This window comes from Polypterus senegalus, chromosome 1, assembly GCF_016835505.1.
Source record: "Polypterus senegalus isolate Bchr_013 chromosome 1, ASM1683550v1, whole genome shotgun sequence".
Classification (NCBI taxonomy): domain Eukaryota; kingdom Metazoa; phylum Chordata; class Cladistia; order Polypteriformes; family Polypteridae; genus Polypterus; species Polypterus senegalus.
The window spans coordinates 90,020,163-90,045,546 of NC_053154.1; the positions used below are offsets into that span (position 1 = coordinate 90,020,163).

Sequence of the window (25,384 nt, forward strand, 5' to 3'; positions counted from 1 at the left end):
GATATTTGATGACATTTGTTCCACAACCTGGTTATGATCTGGCAAAAGCGATGCATTCGTAAGCTTCATTTCATATTTCTTATTCAGTTTTTTAGGCTACTTTCCCCTTTAGTTTTACTCCATCACACATTTTAAATAAACTCAAAAAAGAGATAGCATTACAGAAAGGATATTGGTGGGTTATTTAAATCTTTTTTCATATTCTCAGGAAACAATTATTCAAGGGTCCATGTATTTCCCAATCAGTCAGAGAGAACCCAGATTTAAAAACTTATTTAACTTACCACACAGCCCTTGGGTATTATTGAAGAAACGTTGATATGGCAGTGTGATCACTGTAATCATTCTGTCATAGGCAATGTGAACGTTGATATCAAGTATTGTAACGTGAATACTGATGCCAGTGCTGTAGATTTTGAAGCCATTTTTGACAATGTTTCGTGAAACGAGATTACCATTGAAGTAAACCTGTTCAAAAGAAGTAAACATCAATGTGAGTAATACCGTAAAAACAGGAGGATGCTATCTGACCTTTTGATCTGTTGTTGACAGATATCACACTATTCATTCTGCAAAGTATCTCCACTTTGATTATACTTTTGCTAATTAAAGATAATGAATTTTTAGGAGCTTTATCTAGTGCAGCAAGTAAACACAACATTTCATCGCAAAACTGCATGATCTAGAACTAATCTGAAACCTAATGTATAATGTAAGATCAAAGAAGAGTTAAGTTCAACTGCTTGTTATATTATATTATATTATATTATATTATATTATATTATATTATATTATATTATATTATATTATATTATATATACAGTGTATATGTACATATACATATATATATATATATACATTTGAATTTTTACAGCCACTCATTGATCAAAAGACCCATATCATATCACACTAAAATCATTCACACTTCTGTGCAACAAGATGTGTGCTTTAATTACAATAGATAAGTGCCACTTCTCTTTTATTACAAACTGTTATGTATACAGTGACAGTGTGAGGTTTTATTGTTGGTAGCAAATGGCTCATTGCATCTGTTAAGTTATTAGTTCATTTATTACTAATCGCTGAACTCTGCAGGCACTTACCTACTGCCCCCCATGTTTATCTCCACTCTGTACCACTGTATTGTTCTGAGTATATCTGGGTGTGCACATGATTGGGCTCTGTGATAAGCTGGCACCCACTTAAGGGTTGTTTTTCTGTGGTGATAGGCTCTGGCCATCCATGACTCTGGTTTGGATTAAGTAGGTTATAAAAATGTTTTTTTGTGGTTTGTACTATGGTGATAAGAAATTATATATTTTTTTTGTCAATTTGTATGGCTGCTTGCAAACTACTGTATATGTTTTTTTTGTAATGACATGAAATGGCACTTGTACTGACCCTAAAATTAAATAAAATAGTTTATCCAAATGCAGTACTCTACAGCTTAAACGTGCAAATGAACACAAGTTTAAAATTTACATTTAAGATAATAATAGCTTTTTAATACAGTATAGTATAATGCTCAAATATTAAAATTCAGGTTTGTATAATAAGCAGTATTCCTACATGTCATTCACTTGACATATGCATCATCAGCATTTGTGCTTGTGACACTTTATAGACTATCACGTGCCATTATATGTCAAGTGTGAATAATCTGAGAGGAAGCTAACATATTTTTTCCAGTTATACTTTTGATTTCACTTTGGGTAAGTCACATTAGTAATTTAGTGATCCTAATGTTAACTAACTTTAAACAATGATACAAGGAATTTCATTCATGTCTCACCAAGTTCTTTTCATCTGCAGTGAGGAACAATTTGTTGCCTTGATAGAAGATCCAAAGGGACCGTGTGCAGGAGTCCTGGTTCTTTTTAAAGCAGTCACCATCATCCACACTGACAAGGAAATGGTCATTCTTAGAAGTGATTTCTTCCACCAGAACACGGGTGCAGTTGCTACTGTACTGATAATAGGTGCCATCAAAGGTCATGTGATGCTGGTATCCCCAGGTAGTACATACACCTAGTCCGTGAGACAATGGCAATTAGGAAATCATTACTTTTAACCTCTTAAACTCTAACTGCAGAGTACTGGGCTGAGCAAGGGTACAAAAATGTTTAAAAAAAAATCTTTTGCCACATCATACAGGTGAATTACACCACATAGCAACACAAACAATACCCTTTTTTCAAGTGACGGGTGTCTACTACATTACCCATAATGATCACATTGTTACAATTTTAATCTGGTATGAAATCATACTTGGGGTGTTTCATAAATCGTCACCAAAAACAATAGCAGTTATTCTATACAAGGAATATTCAAGTGTCATAATCAATCAAAAGGTCTTGACCAGTAGATTTCAACCAATGCATTGAACCCTTGATCTGACCAAGCAAATGCAAGCTACGGGCAGAAAACTAGAAAACTATCACATTGCTTATCTGAATTTCCATGTGCACTCACATATTACTTCACAAAACAACAGAAAATATTTACAATTGACACAGTAGTACTTAGAGTAGATTCTAATAATCAAAACAAGCCCAAGCAAGTTATTGTACTATGTATCGATCATGAGATATCATCCAAAGGAAAGGAGGTGGGTAACCATGACTGGCACCTACCATCTCATGTTTCCTTGAACTCTGGCTCAGTGGGTCATACTATTGCAAACTTTTGATAGTGAAACATAACATGGCCAGATGTGCATACTGGAGGCCAGTCACACCACTTGTGTCGAATATATACATGTGATATTAGTCTTTACAACAGATCCTCCTGATCAAAACAAGCCAAATGCATATTTGTATAACGTATTGAATGTGAGAGATCCTCCTGAGAAGTGAAATCAGGAAGCCATAGCTGGCAGCTACCACATTGCATTTCTAGGTGGGTAGCTCTGGCTCAGTGGGTCATATGATTGTAAGCGTCATACCACTGCATAGCTGCACCTGAGACATTTCCAACAATCGGTAACATGGCCATGTTTGAAAAAAGGACAGAGCCGAGGGTGTGCATAATAAACAAATACGTGTGATTTTTATTTTCTTGTGAGTATGTGTATGTGTGTGTGTGTGAGAAATTATTTATATCTTCTATAAATATTTTATATTATTTATATTTATATTTTGGACATCCCTGCCTGGAAAGGTTTTGGATGGGGGAGGGATGCCCATGGTGCCAAATGCTGTAACGATTTATTTCTTCATGTTAACGTGAAACTTTAGACAGGTATAGCTGACATGTCTAAGAACACCTCAGAGGTGAGACAATTGTTCTGGCTTTACTTGTTCATGAGATACATTGAATCAGAAAACAAAAATTTGAAAAACATACTGTGAACGCCTGTGAGCAGCAGTTTCTAATTAAAGGAATGTTAAAATTTGACACAAACACAAATTCTATCACATTTGAAAAGTTATCTATCAGGTTTTAGTGAAAAATTGACTGTCCAACTTTTACTTTTTGAATAAATAAGGCTTTACTTTGGTGTTCTCCCCTCTGGCAGAAATTGCTGAAAAATACCCTCAAGATTTAAGAGGAATATGATTTACAGACATAGAACAGTGTTATTGCATTATTTTATACATAAATTGGAAATTCCTAATCATCAGTTTTTATACAAGAAAAATATGATGGTAGATGCTAAAATTACCTGATCTTGAATCCATTTGTTTGATTTTGAAATCAGATAATTGATAATGTAATGTGGAAGTAAGCTATTCAAAAGACTGCTTGGTCTCAAGGTACTGATTCAGAAATTAGAGAGAAGAGTGATAGACAGACATATATGCCATCAAATAAAAAGGAAAAATATTTATTTTGGACACTTTAGAGTCATTTTCTGTCATTTTTTTAATGCAATGTGCAAAGCAGAGGTGTCAAACTCAAGGCCTTTCCAGCTCGGAATGATCCTTGGACCTTTTTAAAGTATCCTGCTTCATTATAGATATGGTTTGCAAGGGCCATTAGATTTCTCAAAGACTCCCTTTATCATGCTTTTCATTGAAAGATTGTATCAAGAGATAATTTACATTTATACCTGGTATTAAAATGTGTCTTCTGTGTTCACTAGCATTGCAGCTACTAACCTGTAGTTAGAATGAAAACTGACTGCTCAAAATGATCCAATTAGAAACAATAAAAAGAAGATGACATACCACACTGTCATAAATAACTTTAGTATTTTAGCAAGATTGAAAGCACGTGACAGACTCGTAAAGGAGATGGTTTATTGACTTCACACATGCCACTGCTGACACATCGCTCATTTCTTACAGTGGCACAAGTGTCAAGGCTGGTCACACTTCTATGGTTAACTTGACATAATTGTGGTATGTGGATAAAAAAAAAACGCATTTGGATTAGTACTTGTCTTAAATGTAATTTCTATTCATTTCTGATCAACTCTGATTTGCTCTGTGTGATCAATCATCAAAGTGTTTACATGAAGTATCATCCGATTGAGACGCAGGCTAATGCAAGTGTAAAGGGATGTATTTTGCTTTATCTACACATTCACACGTATCCAGACTGGCACTCTCACTTGAATTTTTGTGCTGATAAACAGGGGAAATCATTCCTAGAGAAAAAAGGTAAGAGTATGATGAGCTGAGAGGCATCTGTGTATCATTTGTAAAGAAAATCTGCCAATATTTGTTTGTTAGTTTATATGTTAGGGCAAGCCACTGGCCTGTGAAAATATAACAGTCTAGCACACTAAATGCTGTAAACACTTATTGATTTCCTTTATCATAAAACTTTGAAATTATTAAAATGATAAAAAAAGACCATTAACAGTTTTTTTTTAATTTTATTTTGTCCACTTATGGTAAGTGTGGCAAAATAAATCTTTGTTATGTATGAATGGCATAAGATTCGGGTGTGTTTGGGTAATTGGGTTAACCAAGGTCAGAACATTTTTAAATTTTTAATTTACTTCATCAAAAAAAATATTTCTTAAATATTTTGTCAAAGTGGTACACGTGACATGTGACTGATATTTGCTCAGATAGCCAACAGGAGGAAGAAAGAGGAAAATGCTGTATGCAAAAATAATATACAAGTGGATGTGTCCTCAGTCAACCTAAACTGTAACAGAAGTTATACACAATGTTTCTCTGTTGTTTTAAGGATAGGTGACATGAAAATGAGAGGTATTTGGGGCAGGATGGATTTAATTATTCTATTGGTTAATTATGAACTTATTTACATGAGGCCATGAACCTTACCTAGGAAAGTGTTTGAGTAGATGAAATGTGATATGGGCATTAGATATTGACTTAAAAAACTAAGAAGAATAAGAAGATGAATAAATACTTTTTACTGGAGATTTATTTTAGTAACATAGTGCACTTGTCATGGTGGGCCAGGCCCCCTCACTACGCCATTAAATCTGCCGCTGTTGGCTGTTGCTGTTACCTTATTCATCCAGTATCTTAGACTTGAATTGCACACCCAATCACTGTCTATTAGAGGTGTGAGGGTTTTTTTCCTTGGGTCCATTCCCAAAGAAGTGCAGGTTAAGAAATTTTAAATTGGCTCTTGTGTGCTGAATATCTGAGTGGGACATACAATGGATCAATGTCTTATACAGGAATGATTCTAATCTTGCACCCCTTGCAGTCAGTATAGAACTCTAGCTCTCTGTGATCTCAAATAGGATTAATGATGTTGTTATATACGGTCATGGTGGACCTTAGTTATTCTTGAACCAAATTCAACTTAGAAGCCACCCTTACAAAGTGAATCCATTGTTTGCACACCTTGGGTTTTGTGGATTTTGTACATTCTTCCCATGTCCACATAGAAATCTTAAGAGTTTGACTAGTTTTCCTCAAAGATATGTGAGTTACTATAATTGGCTCCAGGGAAATGATGTAAGTGTGTGTGAGTGTGTTCCTTGGAGCTATGTTTAAATGACAGCATAGCTGCCTAATGTTGCTGAGACAGACCCTCTTCTTTTGTGACCCTGTATATACCGGTTAAGAAAATGGACGGATTAAATGTAAGAGACAGAGTACCCAAAATAGGGAGCCATGTTTCCAAGAGTGTCATTGTATTTTCTTTCGTGATAACACCTTTAAATGTATTAAATAAACCTTAAAGCCCCTGTTCTAAACTAATACCAAAATATAATATAAGCAAATGATACAACTAATGTGTTATTTAGAACTATTTACTAATCGACTCACTATTTCTACCATTTACTTACATTCACATTCATATCTGTAGCAACATCCAGATGAGTCATAGATCTTTCGAGCAGGTCGCCCATTGACACACGTCAGAGGCTGGACTGGCTTGCACTGAACTGGAGTAACCCGAATTTGGTCATGGCCTTTGCATGTGGCTTTAGTGCATTTGTCCAACATCCATGTCTCGTTAATCTGTAAGACAAATGTAACATCAAATTAAAATATTGCAAAATGGATAAATACCAGCAGGTATATTCTAAAAATAAATTCTTTGACCTCTCATTTGTGAAATGTGCTGCTAATCTTCTAACCAGTTATTTATTTCCCATACTTTAAACTAACATAGCTTATGACCGTTTCTGTGTTTAATGGTAACACTACCAGTATACAGTTACAAGTATATGGTGAACATGAACCACTTAGAAAAAAGTCAGAAAGGGTTAAATGAGTAATAAAACTAAGAGGTATCATTACATAGTATTTTGGGGAGCCATTTATAAAATAATATCTTCAGAATTCACTAATAAGCAAAAATACAATAAACCAATATGGAAGTACAAATCTTAAGATTTTGAAATGTTGTAATGGAGAATAATATTCAGCATATAGATTAATTATTTTTTATTATTACCATCTATAAACATAAATGTTTAAACAATTGTTTATCTGATTTTAAAGTGCAACGAAGTTGAACAAGTCTGTCTTTGCTGCCCCCCAAAGTTTCATTGATTAGAAGAGCACTGAATCTGTGCCAGTGTATGACTTAATTGCGTTCCTTCTTTTTTTTTGTTTGTTTGAAACTAGAAACAATGCTGTCAAGAACAAAGCTGTACTCTGTGAGGGGTGTCACTGGTGAGTAAGGGAGTACAGAGCAGACAAAAAAGAGGCGGCTTTTAAGGGCATGCTCTCTCTGTCCCTCTCCACCATTTTCCATCCTTAGAAGTTCACCTGTCTCTTGGCATCCACATTCAGACTGGCCATGCTCCCTACCCTGTGCAAATGATGAGCTGGCTAAGAATTGAACAGACCAGATGGTGACCTGAAGGGAGCAGACCAGAGTTGAGCTGACCAGACGTTTAGGTGCCATCTGAAACTACACATCTAGCACTATCAGGTTGTATGATTTGTAATTTCACATTCTAGTTGTTTTTGGTTTATGGCAATAGTTAAAATATTTGATTAAGCTTATTATCTATAATAAATGAATAAATAGTAACTTTCCCTTATACCTATTCTGCCAATTTGTCTAGCTGCCTGTGGTTACCGAATATAAAAGAAAGGATGAAGTTGTAAACTACAGCACTGGTTAGAGTGTGGGGTTTGATGCATTCATTTAAGGTCTACATAATAAATAGTATAAAGGAGAATAGGGTCATTTTGGGGGCCTAACATGGCAAAACAAATGTACTGTGTTGATGGATTTCAATAACATCATTTCCCTCTTACCTTTCTTGGTGGGATCATGGCCGAGCAGCCAGTTTTAGCTGGAATTGTTGTTTCTACCTTTACAGATGTAGAGGTGGAGCCTTTTTCTGTTGTGAATGGTGTAGTCATCTTTGAAGAGGAGGAAGGTGAAGGAGTGGAACTACAAACTCGGCTTGATTTCTGTATACCACATGTTGCATTACAGAAAGCAGTGTAACACCAACCATTTTCATCTGTGGTGTTGTAAATGAGCTGACCTGTTTCAGAAGAATATAATCTGGTTAGTTATAAAGTGGAAAATGCAATTCCAAGATTTGCTCGGAAAAGTTCATTATTACTGAAATAATTCTTTGCCATCACACTGACTCACCCACCTTCCACTCAGTTCTCAAAATCTACTGGACTTGTCATTGAAGGCTGTCACGTGACATCCTCAGTAGAAGCCAAATCCACCTCAGATGGCTCATCTTGAGCCACACAAGCAATGCCTTTACTTTAAGGTCCTTCTGATTTGCCAAACACACCACCCTATCTTGGAAAGTGAGCCACATCATTCCTGTTCAGAAAATGTCTTTCTGCTGCTTCTATTTGAGATCTCACTATTTGATTTGCAATACAAGGTCATGGCCATAGGCAAAGATAAGGAAAAGGATCAAGAACATTATCCAAGGACTTATCACCCACTTCACAATCATCACATAATACAAGCTCTTGAGAAAGATAACTTTCAAAAGAACCTGCTAGACACTTTTACAGTTTTACCTACCCTCATACCTTAGATACTTTAACATTTCTACTTGTTGTGGTCATCTTGCAAAGTGCAAGTCACAGTTTTATTTGGTGACAACTATAATCTTAGGTTTGTTTCACCCTGAATGCACGACACTCAAAAAATAAAACATTCTAGTACATGGTGCAGGGCATAGATATATCAGGCCAAAAAGACATCAGAATCAGCAGAAACAGAAACAGCAAAATTCAATCTTTGCTTCCTCAGACTATATATTTTTCATGCCTGAGCTGCACCTTGATATCTTGTCCTGAAAAATTGCTAGCAGAAGAGGAGACATGTTACAGCCTTGGTGAAGTTCTATATCTATGGAGGCTGAGGAATGAACACACCATTTTCATTCACTTTGTAAAAATGGAAACTATTACCTGATAGCTTTGATATACTGTATTACTGTTTCTACTGAGTGCTGAAAAAGTTCACTAAACAAGACCAACGTGGAGCTTCTCAATCATCACATGACCTCAAAATATAGAAATGAACCCAATACCAAGAAATGCCTAAAGCATTGACACCTCCAAATAAGGTGAATCTGTTTTTGAACCTGCATAATAATTTGAGTCTGGTGTAATGACTATTCATGTGGTTCTTGTAATAGTTGATTGTTTTTATTATTTTGGCTGTAACATCTTCTCACAGTCATTTCCACTTAGAACTTTCCCTTACACGACCTAAGATATTTTGTTTCTAGAAATGGCTTCCAGTGCTATGCATATGTCACCAATGTTATTGTGTGTGTTGTCACTATGCATGTGTTACAAAAGTTGATAGTATCAATTTCATGGCATTCAGGCTTTGGAATAAATTAAACTATATTTTTGGACATTTATGAACTAGATAGGAAAAGGATATTAGACATGTTTAAACTTATTTTTGGTTTTCTCAACTATCAATTTTTCATAGCTTTTTGTACTTTTGACAATCGATTTTCTTATGTTGTTTTGCTAGGTTTTGACCTCTGCTTTCTCCCAACTAATCTTTTGGCTTTTCCCTATATTCTCTTCATGTCCTGGAACCAATCCAAGTTGTGATGTCAATTTAATCATAATCTTAATCTATCTTAACCTGATCTATTTAAAAAATCTTCAATTCAAGCCATTATTACTCCTCTCTCAATAAAAAAAGCTTAGACAAATTTCTGCCCACTCTACTTAAGTCATTTAATGGCTTACAAGAACCTCACTGAGGTCACTTAAAATTATTTCTCTATCTTTTTAGGCTTTACTCAGTACATCAGGAACGACTTCAGCGTCTTCCTTTTAGGCCCATCACTACCTGTCTTTCAAGAAGCTATCCCACCTAACATTACACATAAGACTTGTTCCTTTACCTAGGGGGTCATCATTGGAATTGAAATGTTTGTAAGCAGTGTTGCTATAACAAGTACCAAACATTTTGTGATGGTTGTCCCTTCTAGCTGCCTCCACAGCCAGTGTCTCAAAGAATAGTTTCTCAATCTCTATGTATCCGGTCTCCCATGAAAGGCTGGAGAAGATCTTTCACAAGGTAAACAGAGCTGCTCGTGTTTCTGGTGGGCAGATCCAGTGTGCATTGACTGACCATTTTATTCTCATTTATATTTTCCACCAATAGTCTGACTGGCTAAGATATTTAATCACCAAATGTTGATTATTAGAATTGTACAGGTTAAATTAATGGATAGATGTAATCGGAATAAGAGAGTACCCCAAAAGAGAGCAATTTTTGCAAAATAAAATTCAGACTCTTTCATGGGTCTGTATCATTCCTAATGAGAATAGTGAAATGTTCCAGTGGGAATACAAAGTGGTGAGCTTCAAGTATAAACACTAATATGACTTTTTCAAAGAAAGTTGAAAACTGAATAAATGTTAACCTTTCCTTTGGGTAAATGGAATTTGTGTCCAAATGTGTAAACTCCAATTGCACTGCACCTATCCAGGACCTTGTAACTGCCCGTACACTCTTTCATTTTCTTCCAGCTTAGCCCCAGCATAGATAAACATCACTTGTAGACTTTGTACTTTATTCCACACAAAATTCTTTTTTATTTGAATCATCATGAGAGACCGTTTGAATTACTGTTTGTATGGCCTGTCCCCTAAGATGAATTTGTCTAGGCTAACCCTACCAGTAACACAAAGAACCTGGCAATGTAGCAGTAAAGGTCAGTGGGGCAAGCAATGCCTTTCATCACATCAAGGTCACAATCCCAGAAGGGATATTCTATGGTATAACATTAAAAACATTATATACATTTTTGGTTGAGATTTTAGTTTAGGTGTTTTTAACACACAATGATAAAAAACAAGCTTTAAATTGTAAAATCACTCGCCTGCTGAAAATTTCAAATTTCAGTCAGCAGAGCATACTGCAGGACTTTCACTCAAGAATGAAGTTTAAAGTGTAAGTGTTGTTAAGTAACATAAAAGATTGATTGTTATTGATTGATATCCCATATATTGGTCACCTTAATAGAAATATTAGTCTGCATTTTTCATTAATTTTTTTGACAGTTTAAATTAATTTATTAAAAAATATATACCTGCTTGGAATTTCTGTCCATTGACGCTGCAAACACAGTGAGTTGTAGAAATGCTTGGGCTACTGGAGGAGAATTTAACTGGAGTAGTTGAAAGGCCTGGCATTGACGGTCTGTGAGTTGTAGACTCATGTGATGTGGAGAGTCTATGAGTAGTTGATCCTTCTTGAGTGGAGAATCTTCCTGAAGTAAACGTTGTATGAGCAGTTGATCCTTGAAGTATGGTCATCTGCTGACTTGTTGGTTTCTCTGTAGTTGATAACCTGTGCATTGTTGATTTCATTGTAGCAGATACAGGACTGGAAACATGTCCTGAAGTAGAAGTCACTGGTGTGGAGCTCCTGGATGAAGAGCTAGATTTAGATGTGGAAGAGGACATCTGAGACTGATGCCCTGATGTGGGTATTTCACTTGAGGTTTTGGTGGTCTGAACTAGAGTAGATTTCCGAGAGGTGGTTCTCTGTGAAGTGGCAGTGGTATTTTCTGTTCTTATAGATGCTGGAATTGTGGAATAAGGCATGGCTGTAGTCTGTGTACATGAGGTACAGCATTGGAAACTCACCTCATAATTATAGCACATATTCTGTGGCTGATTTTTATTAATACATCTGAGGCCAAAGGTGTAGTTACAGGATACTTTTTGATTCAAGCTAGAAAGCTTTGCTTGGGGGAAGTCAACAGCTCTGCATTTGATTTGCTTTGGGTTAATACAGACTTTGAGTCCAGCTTTTTGTATGTTCTCTATGGTTTCAAATTCTCCTCCAGATGTCTTTGACGGCTTACTGACATCATACCATTGGGACCAAGCACATTTTGGTTTACACGGGGTGGTTCTAGGTGTAGTAGTACTGAATGTTCTTGATGATGAATGAGTGATTACAGGGGAGGTGGTTGTCTTAAAAGTGGACTTTGTGGTCCTTGTAGCAGGGGTTGAGGACATTTGAGAGACTGATTTGCTGGTTGTTTTCTGTGATGTGCTCTTGGATGTAGGTCTTGTTGTTCCTCCTGAAGAGGATATTTTTTCTATAGTTGTCTGGAGTGTTGTCTTTGATACTAGGCCGGTGGACATAAAAGTAGTCTTTGTTGTTGTAGTGTTCGATGTGCTCTTTGAGATGGACCCTGTGGACATTGAATGGGTTGTGATTCCAGTTGTCTTTAGTGGTGTAGTTTTAGATACTGGCAATGTTGATTTTGTATCAGTTATCTTCTGTGATGTTGTCTTAGACAATATCCCTGTGGATAATGAGGTTGTCTTTTCAGTTTTCTGCAGTGTGGTCTTGGTTGCAGGCACTGTAGGCGTTGCTTTTGCTGTAGTTTTCTGGCTTGCTGTCTGAGAAACAGTTTCTGTAGTGTTTGAATTGGTACTCATCACTGTGATCCTCTGTGATGTTGTTTTGGAGACTGGCTCTGTGAATAATGATGAGGCAGCAGACTTCCCAGTAGTCTTCCATGATGTGGTTTTTGAAACAGGTTCTGTCGACTTTGTAGAGGTCATCTTATCACTTGTCTTTGGCATTGTTGTCTTTGAGACCACCCCAGTAGAGAATGAAGTAGTCTTTTCTGTTTTTTGTGATGTGGTCTTATACATCGTTTCTGTGGATGCTGGTGAAACTGTCCTTTCTGTAGATTTCAGAGATGTGGTGCTAGTGACAGAACCTGTTGGTTTTGGAGATGTAGTTTTTTCTGTCATGCTGTGTGATGTGCTTGTGGAAACTGGGCCTATGGAGAGTGAAATTGCTGTCTTTTCAGAAGTCTTCCATGATGTGGTCTTAGAAACATATTCTGTTGTCTTTGGAGAGATAGTCTTCTCGGTTATTTTATGTGATGTTGTTTTAGAGCCTAAGTCTGTGGACAAGGATGTTGTTGTTTCAGTTGACCTGAGAATTGTGGTTTTTGAGACCAGATCAGTGGGCAGAGGGGAAGTAGTTTTTTCAGTTGTCTTCTGTAATGTAGTTTTGGAAACTGACCCAGTGAACAATGAAGAAGTAATCTTTTCTGTTGCTATCTGTGATGTGGTTTTGGAGACTGGCACTGTGGATAATGAAGAAATTGGCTTTTCAGTAGTCTTCCAAGATGTGGTCTTAGAAACATCTCCTGTTGGCTTTGGAGAGGAAGTTGCTTCAGTTATTTTATGTGAAGTCTTAGTGATTAATTCTGTGGATGACAAAGTATTAATTTTAGAAACAGGTCTTGTGGTGATAAGGTAAGTTGTTTTCTCAGTTGTCTTCTGTGAAGTTGTTTTCTCAGTTGTCTTCTGTGATGTGCTCTTAGAGACTTGGTCTGTGGACTTGTCTAACATTTCTGTTGTTACTGTTGTTTGCTGTGATGTGCTTTTAGAAAGAGGTCTTGTGGACCCTTGAGAGGATGAGCTTTCACTCAGCTGTGATGTGCTGTATGAAACATGCTCTGTTGAAATGACTGGGGTAATTGCAGATATTATTGTAGTAAGTTTAGGTTTAGTGCTAAGACCTTGCGTTTTTGTCAAAGATGAGGATTCTGTTGTAGTGTCAGAATTTAAAGGCAGAGTAACAATACTTTTATCAGTAACTGTAAAAGGAGATGGAAAATCACTTGGGATGATCAAAGTTGGGAGAGTTTCTGTTAGCTCTTTAACATATTCTGAGGTTGGCTGTGATTTTGTTGTTTTTTTGGTTGTTGACTTGACTGTTCCAGTGCCTGATGTAATGATGTTTGTTTCTAAGGCTGTGGACATTACAGTAGACAATCTTAGAGTGGTGCTTGATGCTGAAGATATTCCAGTGCTAATAAATGTATTAGAAGTTGTTGGTACAATTGATGTTGTAAAGCTTCTGTGTGTTTTTTCATTGGTTGTACTAAAAGGAGTAACATTAGAAGTTTTTATTTCCTCAAGAGTGCTTGATACAGTTGAGCTTAAAGGATACCCACTTGGATTCGATACTTCATTTCCAGATGAAGTTGATGGTAGCAGAGTGGTATTTCCTGCTTGTGTGACGGTTGTTTCACAGTAATAAATGCCACAACAGAGAACCCTGATCTGGTAATTGTAACATAACGGGAATTCTCCATCTTGATCTTCATTCTTACATTGTAATCCCACTGAAACATTACACTGAACTATTTGATTAACTTCCTGTAATGTCTTATTAGGATATTTTTCTGCTCTGCACTCAATTTTAGCTGGATTAGCACAAATATTTCCACCTTTTTGTTGAATATTCTGATAAGTTTCAAAGTCACCATCATTTTTACCAAGGCTGGGGAAATGCGTGTCATACCAATCAGACCACTGGCACTGACGCCTGCAAGTAGTTGGTGAGCTAGTGACCTCAGCAGTAGGAAGAGAGGTGGAGATGAATGCAGTACTGATTGTTTCATGCTGAGTTGTTGGATTAGAAATAGTTGTTGTTTGTTTACTTGTATACAGTGGCATGGTTTCCATAGTTGATGTTAATTTAGATGAAATTTCAGCTGTTGTCTGCTCACTTGAGTACTCAGATGATGTGTGTTTAGTTGAAATTCTAGGTGTCGTTTGCTCCCTTGATACTCCTGGTGTTGTCTGCTCACTTGAGTATTCAGCTGACGTGTGTTTTGTTGAACTTCCAGGTGTGGTCTGCTCACTTGATGCTAATTTAGTTGTTATTCCAGGTGTCGTTTGCTTCCTTGATACTCCTGGTGTTGTCTGCTCAGGTGAGTATTCAGATGATGTGTGTTTAGTTGAACTTCCTGGTGTTGTCTGCTCACTTGAATATTCCACGTGTGTTTAGTTGAACTTCCAGGTGTGGTCTGCCCACTTGATGCTAATTTAGTTGTTATTCCAGGTGTCGTTTGCTCCCTTGATACTCCTGGTGTTGTCTGCTCACTTGAGTACTCAGATGATGTGTGTTTAGTTGAACTTCCAGGTGTCGTCTGCTCACTTGAGTATTCTGATGATGTGTGTTTAGTTGAAACTCCAGGTGTTGTCTGCTCACTTGAATATTCAGATGACGTGTGTTTAGTTGAACTTCCTGGTGTTGTCTGCTCACTTGATGCTAATTTAGTTGAAAATCCAGGTGTTGTCTGCTCACTTGAGTATTCAGATGATGTGTGTTTAGTTGAACTTCCAGGTGTAGTCTGCTCACTTGAGTATTCTGATGACGTGTGTTTAGTTGAACTTCCTGGTGTGGTCTGCTCACTTGAGTATTCTAATGATGTGTGTTTAGTTGAACTTCCTGGTGTGGTCTGCTCACTTGAGTATTCTAATGATGTGTGTTTAGTTGAAATTCCTGGTGTTGTCTGCTGACTTGATGCTAATTTAGTTGTTATTCTGGGTGTTGTTTGCTCCCTTGATACTCCTGGTGTTGTCTGCTTACTTGAGTATTCAGCTGACGTGTGTTGAGTTGAACTTCCAGGTGTGGTCTGCTCACTTGAGTATTCAGCTGATGTGTGTTTAGTTGAAATTCCAGGTGTTGTATGCTCACTTGAGTATTCAGATGATGTGTGTTTAGTTGAAACTCCAGGTGTTGTCTGCTCACTTGAGTATTCAGCTGAAGTGTGTTTAGTTGAAATTCCTGATGTTGTCTGCTCACTTGAATATTCAGATGACGTGTGTTTAGTTGATACTCCTGGTGTTGTCTGCTCAGTTGAGTATTCAGACGATGTGTGTTTAGTTAATACTCCTGGTGTTGTCTGCTCACTTGAGTATTCAGACGATGTGTGTTTAGTTGATACTCCTGGTGTTGTCTGCTCAGTTGAGTATTCAGACGATGTGTGTTTAGTTGATACTCCTGGTGTTGTCTGCTCAGTTGAGTATTCAGACGATGTGTGTTTAGTTGAACTTCCAGGTGTGGTCTGCTCACTTGAGTATTCTGATGATGTGTGTTTAGTTGAAATTCCTGGTGTTGTCTGCTCACTTGAATATTCAGCTGAGGTGTGTTTTGTTGAAACTCCAGGTGTTGTGTGCTCACTTGAATATTCAGCTGAGGTGTGTTTTGTTGAAATTCCAGGTGTTGTCTGCTCACTTGATGCTAATTTAGTTGTTATTCTAGATGTTGTTTGCTCCCTTGATACTCCTGGTGTTGTCTGCTCAGTTGAGTATTCAGACGATGTGTGTTTAGTTGATACTCCTGGTGTTGTCTGCTCACTTGAGTTTTCAGATGATGTGTGTTTAGTTGAAACTCCAGGTGTTGTCTGCTCACTTGAGTATTCAGCTGAAGTGTGTTTAGTTGAAATTCCTGGTGTTGTCTCCTCACTTGAGTATTTAGACGATGTGTGTTTAGTTAATACTCCTGGTGTTGTCTGCTCACTTGAGTATTCTGATGATGTGTGTTTAGTTGAAATTCCTGGTGTTGTCTGCTCACTTGAATATTCAGCTGAGGTGTGTTTTGTTGAAATTCCAGGTGTGGTCTGCTCACTTGATGCTAATTTAGTTGTTATTCTAGGTGTCGTTTGCTCCCTTGATACTCCTGGTGTTGTCGGCTCACTTGAGTATCCAGATGATGTGTGTTTAGTTGAAACTCCAGGTGTTGTGTGCTCACTTGAATATTCAGCTGAGGTGTGTTTTGTTGAAATTCCAGGTGTTGTCTGCTCACTTGAGTATTTAGCTGACGTGTGTTTAGTTGAAATTCCTGGTGTTGTCTGCTCACTTGAGTATTTAGCTGACGTGTGTTTAGTTGAAATTCCTGGTGTTGTCTGCTCACTTGATGATAATTTACTTGTTATTCTAGGTGTCGTTTGCTCCCTTGATACTCCTTGTGTTGTCTTCTCACTTGAGTATTCAGGTGACGTCTGTTTAGTGTTGATGGTGTTTTCTGTAATTGAGGTGGTTGGAGCTACAGATGAAATATGAGTGGTGTATGAATCTGCAGCAACTGTTGTATGGCAAGCGGTGAAAACACAACAAAGAATTCGGACCTCATAATCAAGGCATTTTGTAGGATGTTGATCCTCATGTTTGCAAATAAGTCCAAAAGTTTTATTACATTGAACAGCCTGTTTCAACTGAGTAATTGGGGTATCAGGATAGAGGTGTGAACGGCATTCAACTGATACAGGTGATTGGCACACAGCATATCCTTTCTTGATGATATTTTCAAAGGTTTCATAATCTCCTTCCAGGTCTCCCAGGTCTGGTCCATCAACATTATACCAAATTGACCATTTACAGACTTCTTCTTCACATGTAGTTTTAGGCTGGCTTGATGTAGCAGAAGTTGGATTCATTGATGCTGCAATGCAATTTAAGAAAATAAACTTACACTGAGTTTATTATACTAATAACTTACTGTATATACTGTATACAGTATAATATAAGTTCAAATGCATCATGTATACTATTCAACAAGTTATTTAAGTGTAAGAGGGAAAACTGCATATTTTCTGAAGAAAATGCTATACTGTATGTTTCAGTTACCAGTGAGTTTAGGCAGAACACAGAGTTACATTACTTGTGAGAGAAAGCATGTACTGGAGGTAATGTGGTTTGAAAACAATGTATAAAGAGTGCTTTACTTGGATTATACTCAATTAATGTATTATTCTATTACCACACAATGCATCCTGAAATGAATATGTTGTGAAGGGGTACATAGTTAGAGAGAGACTACAACTTTTGTCTGGAATTTTCTGTGGCTTGAAGTCAATTTGTTGCTTGCCTACCTCTGCCTCTACATCCTTCTGTCTTGGTTGTTGCTATGTAATTGGAGAGAAGTCACATCATGTAAGCCCAGGGGAAAGAAAGGGGGATTTCTGGATGATGGAGTTGCTTAAACATTTGTCACATGTCTCCCTTGAGGCCTTCTTTTTTCTTTAGTGTTTTATTGTTTTTTTTTAACCTTTTTTAAGTTTCTTGGATTTAGAGTTTGTGTCCAGTGAATTTGCTCTGTTTTGGATATGCAATGTCTGGCCATTTGCCTATTTTTGTATTTTGTTTAGGTTTTCCCCCTTTTTTGACACTGTATCTTTTTGTTACTCCAAACATAATCTCTTTACAGTTTTAACAACATTTATTTACCTAATATAATGTCTTCAGTATCATTGTTGAACCAAGTTCTTGTTAATTACTTTGGTATGTGCACCCAGCAATGCTTTACAAAGCACAGTGACCTTTTGGCTCAGTTTCACTACAGGAGGACTGATGTTACGTAAGGGCTGTACTGCACATACTGTGGCAGGCATGTCTGGTGATCATGTGCCTAACAAACAGGAGGAATTTAACCTTGTATGCCTGCATAGGAAGGAAGAGACTGCTCTTGTATATAATGAGTAGTGGTACCAAAATACACATACAGTATACTGAAAAGTAACTGACTATGCCAGCAACTTAACATTGGACAATGTAAGTTAACTTTACCTGAAGGTGAATGCTGCATAAACTCACTTTCTAAATGCTAGTTGTGTAGATATAAAGGATTGTACATTATACATCTGTTTTGAATCCTATTATTCAAATGACAAGCCCTCACTGTGACTCTGTGCTTATATTCCATAATATGTAGGTTTAGAATATGGCTGCATGGATACCCCTTCTTATTTCCTAAATATTTATGTCCTGTTTCTACTGAAATTCCACATATTTACCCATCCTGTATGACCTAATGACTTACACAAATACTGTGTGGGTACAGTTGAGGGAGGAACAGTAGTGTTAAAAACAAATGCTGTGGTGGAGGCTGTGGTAGTTGCAGCACAGGGGAACATATCTCTTTGAATTGTGCCATTCTCCTTGCAGGTAGCTGTGATGCAGTCTCCTAAGCCATCCGTGGTGTTGTAGATGACAGCATTCAGTGGGAACTCCTTCATGTTATAGATGCACTTGCAAGCTATAAATTGAACATAAGACACAAGGTGAAATGGAGTGAAGTGTATATTAAACCCATACATTTTCTCTATGTGAGAATTAAACTTTGGAGTTGAAGTCAAAATTATAGATGGATAATTCTAACTGAATTTGAGTCTTCCTTCCTAATTTCAATAAGAAATAAGATATTATCAGAACAGGTGACAAGGAAAAAAATCACCAGCCCAGCAATATTAGCATTGAACTGAACAACAGACACCGTGCAATGTAACGATAATTGCCTGTATAACTCAAGCACAGTGAAGGTGTGGAATTTATATACACCATCCATATTAATGACAGGTGAAATGGTCTGAATGACCCATATCATCATCTACCAAAGAGGGAACCTAACTGCTCACATATTACCACCAGTATTCCAACACTTAGTCCATCCATCCATCCATGATCCAACCTGCTATATCCTAACTACAGGGTCATGGAGGTCTGCTGGAGCCAATCCCAGCCAACACAGGCCACAAGGCAGGAAACAAACCCTGGGCAGGGTGCCAGCCCACCGCAGGGCACACACACACACATACACAAAAATGTGTACAATGCACCTAACCGCATGTCTTTGGACTGTGGGAGGAAACTGGAGTACCCGGAGGAAACCCATTCAGACATGGGGAGAACATGCAAACTCCACGCAGGGAGGACCCAGGAAGCGAACCAACACTTAGTCATTGGCTCGAAGTTATGGACAACATGAAATGGCTAGCAAACTTTAAAAAATAAATGTAAGAAAAAAATATTACATACCCATAACATCATAATGACATTGTACTCCTTTTTGTGAGCAAACACTATTAAAACAAAAGATGTAAAGTGTGGTCAGTGCAGCTTTGAAATTGTAGATGATAAAATGTCATTTTTATCCTGTTGGATTATCTAACCATTAACTAACTTGTTCACTTCCAGCAAGACATTCTATAACGAAGATTCTATTGATGCAGAAACAACTGGAAGTGTTTTATCCTAACGTAGAGATGAATGCTCTTCAGCTCAATGCAAACTTTAAGCTTCTAAAATGTTTTTAGCTGCAGTAACATTTAAAACTGAGTAACCGAGTTAGCTCTGACAACAAAAATAACTTAATGATGCACTTTGATACTTATTAATATTTTTCGCGGGAACATAGCAACCTTCTTATATGCTGTGGTGGGGCTCAATGATTTTTGCATGTCTGTTTACCTAACACCTTTAAACAAAGTAGATGACAATTTGCAGCATGAATGAAGTTTTTACAGTCAACAATTGAGTCAGCTGTTGGAACTGAACCAGCAACATAATTGTCGACTTTTCAGCTCATTAGGCACTCCAACAAACAGCTTCTCTGTTATCTTTTTATTAGCTTTTCTTTCTGGGATTCATTAGGGAAAGTGCCTAGCAGATTTCCTTCAAAAAATGGGTTTATTTTATCAGTTTGGGTTTTATGTCTCTGACTGTCCATCTGTGCATAAAATATTTTTCTAAGTATACAGTATGAGTCCATCCATCCATCCATTTTCTAACCCGCTGAATCCGAATACAGGGTCACGGGGGTCTGCTGGAGCCAATCCCAGCCAACACAGGGCACAAGGCAGGAACCAATCCAGGGCAGGGTGCCAACCCACCGCAGGACACACACAAACACACCCACACACCAAGCACACACTAGGGCCAATTTAGAATCGCCAATCCACCTAACCTGCATGTCTTTGGATTGTGGGAGGAAACCGGAGCACCCGGAGGAAACCCACGCAGACACGGGAGAACATGCAAACTCCACGCAGGGAGGACCCGGGAAGCGAACCCAGGTCTCCGAACTGCGAGGCAGCAGCGCTACCACTGCGCCACCGTGCTGCCCCACAGTATGAGTCTTTATCTATTATTTCGTTTGTTCACAAGAAAGGAAATCTGGTAATTTACCATGTAAATTTTTTATTGTTAACTACAAAACATCACTAAAGCGTATGGGAAACTCAGTTGATGACTCAACGAATCAAAAGTACTGCATTTTTATTTGAAACTCAGATATTCTTGCAAAGTGTGCGCTTTCATCTGCCCTGGGTAGAGTCATGAGGAATGAGGTGCCTTCTAAGCAAGTGATGGTGTAGAGCAGGGGTCATCAACTATATTTGTCAGAGGGCCAGAGTTTTACCAGACAGTCTCCTTGGGGGCCGGACCCCCAAGAAGAAAATCTAATAAATATCTAAATTTGGTTTAACATTATGTTTAATGTTTATACTTTTTCCATTGCATTACAAAACTCAAGGCTCCCATCACCTATACCACAGTCAACCACTAGGAGTGATAGATATTTTGCATCATTTCCATTAGGCCAAGTCAACTTTATAATAGAGCACTTGAAAAACAAACACGGAGGAAGTGACAGGAAAGGGTCTCCTAAAAGAGGTAAAATGGCACTCTCAAAGACCATGAAACGCAAAGTTGATGTAGAAAACAGGTCCTTCAATGATGACTGGACTGAAAAGTACGCATTTATCATGCCAACCTTCCGAAATGCGTCACCAGTATGCCTAATTTGCAGCGAAACTGTTGCTGTTGCAAAAGAATACAATCTGCGCCGTCACCACAACACAAAACATTCTAATTTCAAGGTTTCATATCCTGAACAGTCAGAGGCTCGTCAGAGAAAAATCGCCACATTGAAATCTGCCTACTCCCGTGCAAGTGGCATTATTACTCAAACTTTAACTGATCAAGAGAGCGACGTGTGCATCCCTGCAGGCTGCTTGGGTGCTTTGCAGACATAACCGGCCTTTCGCGGAAAGTGATGTTTTAAAGGAGTGCATGATCACCGTTTTGGAGGAACTTGCCCCCGACAAATCAATAGACAGAATTATTGCATCTGTCAAACAAGTACCTCTATCTGCCTCAACGAATGCACGTCGTGTGCACGTTTTGGCAGAGCAAGTGCAGAAAGCTGTCATTGACGGGGTTAAGGAAGCCAAATACTTTTCGCTAGCTATTGATGAGTCCACTGACAACACCGATATTTCACAGTTGTGCGTCAGAGGGGAAATGTAACTTTAGCCATTGATTAAGCACTGTGAGTAGCCCGTTTCAGCATTGTGATTTGAATTCAAGCCCACTTAACGTTTCATTTGATGTGCGAACATTATTTGTGACCTGTTTTGTTCTGGTACCAGGTTATTTATTTACAATGCTATTTTAAGTTTTTATACCTGAGGATTCTGCTAGTTTCAAGCATGTTGTTGAGACTTAGTAATAAAAAAAAACATATGTTATGTAAGGGCACGAGGAAAAGTTACGCGTTCGTTGTTTTTTTTTTTTTTTTTAAACCTGTTTGAAACAATAAATGCTTAACGCCGCAGTCTGTCTGAGTCTGTCCTCATTTTGGAGTGTAGCCTAAATATAGTCATAAATGGTGGTTAGTCTGACAAGAGACTCAGTTGTTGTTATTTTTTGTTGCTTTAATAGTGTGGACAACCATTTTCTTTTTGATCCTCACAATTTTGGAATCCGGTCGCGGGCCAGATTGAATGGCTCAGCGGGCCGGATTCGTCCCGCGGGCCGCCAGTTGATGATCAGTGGGTAGAGTCACAAAGTTAAGAGGACACCAAAACTCACTGCCTAATTTACATCATGCATTTCTGTGCTTGGATGTTTCTAAATTGGTGTCCTAAAGACATATAACACACTTTAACAATTGCTGTGCTGTTGTCTAAGAAAGGTAAAATATGCTTCTTTAGGAGTTTTACCTCATTTGCTGTGTCTCCTTAGTTTAAATAAGCCTGGTGGGGCTGTCCTCACCAGTATGATATTGGATTTCTGTGTTTTCAAGTGTGCATTGTGGATCCATATAAGCAAGCAACCTGATAACATTCAACTGTGTGTCTGTTGTTGCCAATGACATCCTAGAATGATCTTTTCAATAGTTGGGGCATCCCTGTGGCTATATCACAGAATTGTTAAAATATAACTCACAGGTTAAATATGGTGTACCACAGGGCTCAGTACTCAGACCTTTACTGTTCTCACTTTACATACATGCTGGGAAATACAATCACATTAGAAATTATCATTATCATTCACATTCATTTGTATGTGACATTTGTATTCTTTTAGACCAAATGGCCTTTCTCTGATGGCGTCCTGCGACAGTAAGTTAAAAGATTGGATGGATTAGGACTGCTTATTTCTGAATACAGAAAAAAAACCAGAAATGTTAGCTATTGGAGAGAGGGCTGATGCATACTGCAACAATATTTACTTTTTAGCTAAGTTGATCTAAACATTAGTTTTACTGAATTAGCACACAATTAAGCAGTAATACTGACACCAGTATGTCTTTTAAAACACACATTTCCAAACAATCTAAAACATCTTTCCCCATCTTAAAAAATATTATATCATCAACAAGACAATAAAGCCTCATGGGAGTCACTTTTTGAATCAAAGACAGGACAAATGAATGGAAGAAGCAGGTCTTCAATTCAAAAAAGTCACTCTCATGAGGCTTTAGTTTCATCTTGATTATGTGTGCTGATTATTCTGAAAGCATATATTTGTCATGATCTAGGCTGATTTTTGGAGTAGTTTTGCTATTTTCCATATTAGACGCCATTTATGTACCGTTGTTAGGGTTGTGTTTCTAGGGGTGTGGTCTTCTAGGTCGTGATCTCAAGCTCATCTGCATGACAGAATAAAAGGTCAACATAATGCACCAGGCTTTATCCAATTTGTGGATAAATTCTTAAAAACAACAACAACAAAAAAGCTCTTTGTTAATCAGTCTTTATGTTTTTCCTGATTTTGACTTCTTACCTCATTTTTGACTTTGATTCTTGCCTCACATCTAGGTTTTGGTTCCCTGGTTTATTTTTATTTGTTATGCTTTGCTTTTATTTATTTTGCCAAAATTGCATATCTCTGAGTTCATCTCAAAAACTTTTTTCCTATCGAGTCAGGATAATATTTAACAATATTTTAGCAAAAAAGCATGCATATTACATGTTGTATGCATATGAATGGATAACTAACATGTGGATTATACAACACAAGTAAAGTGAGTTTTGTTTTTCATTTTTCCATTGTTTGCTGTTATACAGTGTTGGTCACTATTGGTGTCTATTACTGTATGTTATATATATTGTGGTCTATGGTAGGCTTGTCATCCCGGCCAATATCCCCATGCCGCCAGATGGAGCCCTCCCTGCAGCATGGAGGTGCCCCGAAGACCAGCAGGGAATCCTGGACGATGGAGTTTTCATCCACAGCCCTGCTGGATACCACAGGGGCTGCTAGATGGAGCTGCAGGGAGGAGCAAAGAATATTATTTGCCCTACGACCCAGAAGTAAGTCTGAGTCACATGGACAAGGGGAATGACGTGCTTCCGGGGTGAAGAAAAAGGACTTTGTATCTGACCCGGAAGTGTTCCTAGTCACATGGACAGAGAGAGCGAAACACTTCCGGGTCGAGGACTATAAAAGAGACTACAAAACACCAGAGTGTCGAGCTGAGCTGGGTGGAAGGGTGGCAACGCGTCTGGGAGTGGAGGATTATTGTTTATTGTGGATTATTGTGTTATTTATGAGTATTGTGAAGAGGAGGGTGCTTTCTGCACTGTTTGTGAATCAAAAGTCAACTATTTGGACTTTTATCTGGTGTCTGACATCCTGGACAAGGGTTCAAGGGAGCGATAGCGCCCCCTTATCTGTCACAATATATATTTTTTTCTCCATGTTCTGCATGAAAATATGAGATCAAAGTTTTTTTTCAGACATCACTACAAACTACATGGGGTAAGAAAAATATTTAAAAAATAATTTTTGGATGCAGTATTCGTTGAAGTTGATGAATAATAGATGCATTTTTGGAGTACCTAAACTAAAGTATTACCAATTATTTTACTAATTTGTTCTTAACATATTTAGGTGCCTCAGGAAAAACTCATTAAACTATTTCTGTGTGTCCTGTTGAAAAAGCATAAAGTAACTTTGACATTTGATAGCATTGTCAAACAGATAGTTAGGATTATTTTACGGAATAATAAAATAATTTCCAAAATAGTAGTTCAAGTTTTGATTTATATGCTTGAGATGCAATCACTCATGGATAATTAGCAAAATATTTATCCATTTTGCACAAAGACAAAATCTTACCAGGTTTGGCAAACATTACTGCTTGGCATTTTCTCTCCAAGTTGATAATGGCGGTCTTGTTTATCATAACAACCACAATCTTTCCTTGCTACACATTTCATGGAGTCTTCATCAAAAAATGGTTTTCTTGGGGGGCATTTTGGATAGCAACCTGGGGAGCAGCAAAAATGATTTTTTTACTACTTAATATGGTTTAAACTTTATCTAGCACATATCTTTTATTTTGATTTGCTTTATTAATAGCAAAAGGTACCATAATAATAAATGTAAATGAGAAATTACAGATTATGAAAGATTCACAGTACTGTATTTTGAAGAAATAATCAGTCACAAGTATTATATAACTGAAGATACACTATATGTGCAATATATAATTTAATCTTTTAGCATCCTGTTAAAACATTCATTCATGTAATATATTAAATCCATTATTCTGATTTAGTACCTCAGGCAGCAGGATCCTAACCCAGCAGCCATAGATGTGATGTCAGTCCATTAAGCTGTAAAATGGAACA

General features: G+C 37.6%; 1 protein-coding gene across 1 annotated transcript in view; it reads right to left on the reverse strand.

The window, feature by feature from the left end:
- LOC120525804 (mucin-2-like) overlaps window positions 1–25,384 on the reverse strand; it is an 87,831-nt gene that overhangs the window by 28,835 nt on the left and 33,612 nt on the right. Inside the window, exons 25-33 of the mRNA XM_039748444.1 lie at window positions 24,870–25,020; window positions 21,099–21,259; window positions 18,505–18,720; window positions 14,666–17,127; window positions 10,946–14,603; window positions 7,653–7,888; window positions 6,224–6,398; window positions 1,793–2,028; window positions 285–468 (exon numbers count right to left, since the gene is read on the reverse strand). Coding sequence (XP_039604378.1) covers window positions 285–468; window positions 1,793–2,028; window positions 6,224–6,398; window positions 7,653–7,888; window positions 10,946–14,603; window positions 14,666–17,127; window positions 18,505–18,720; window positions 21,099–21,259; window positions 24,870–25,020 — 7,479 coding nt within the window. The remainder of the gene's footprint in view (window positions 1–284; window positions 469–1,792; window positions 2,029–6,223; window positions 6,399–7,652; window positions 7,889–10,945; window positions 14,604–14,665; window positions 17,128–18,504; window positions 18,721–21,098; window positions 21,260–24,869; window positions 25,021–25,384) is intronic.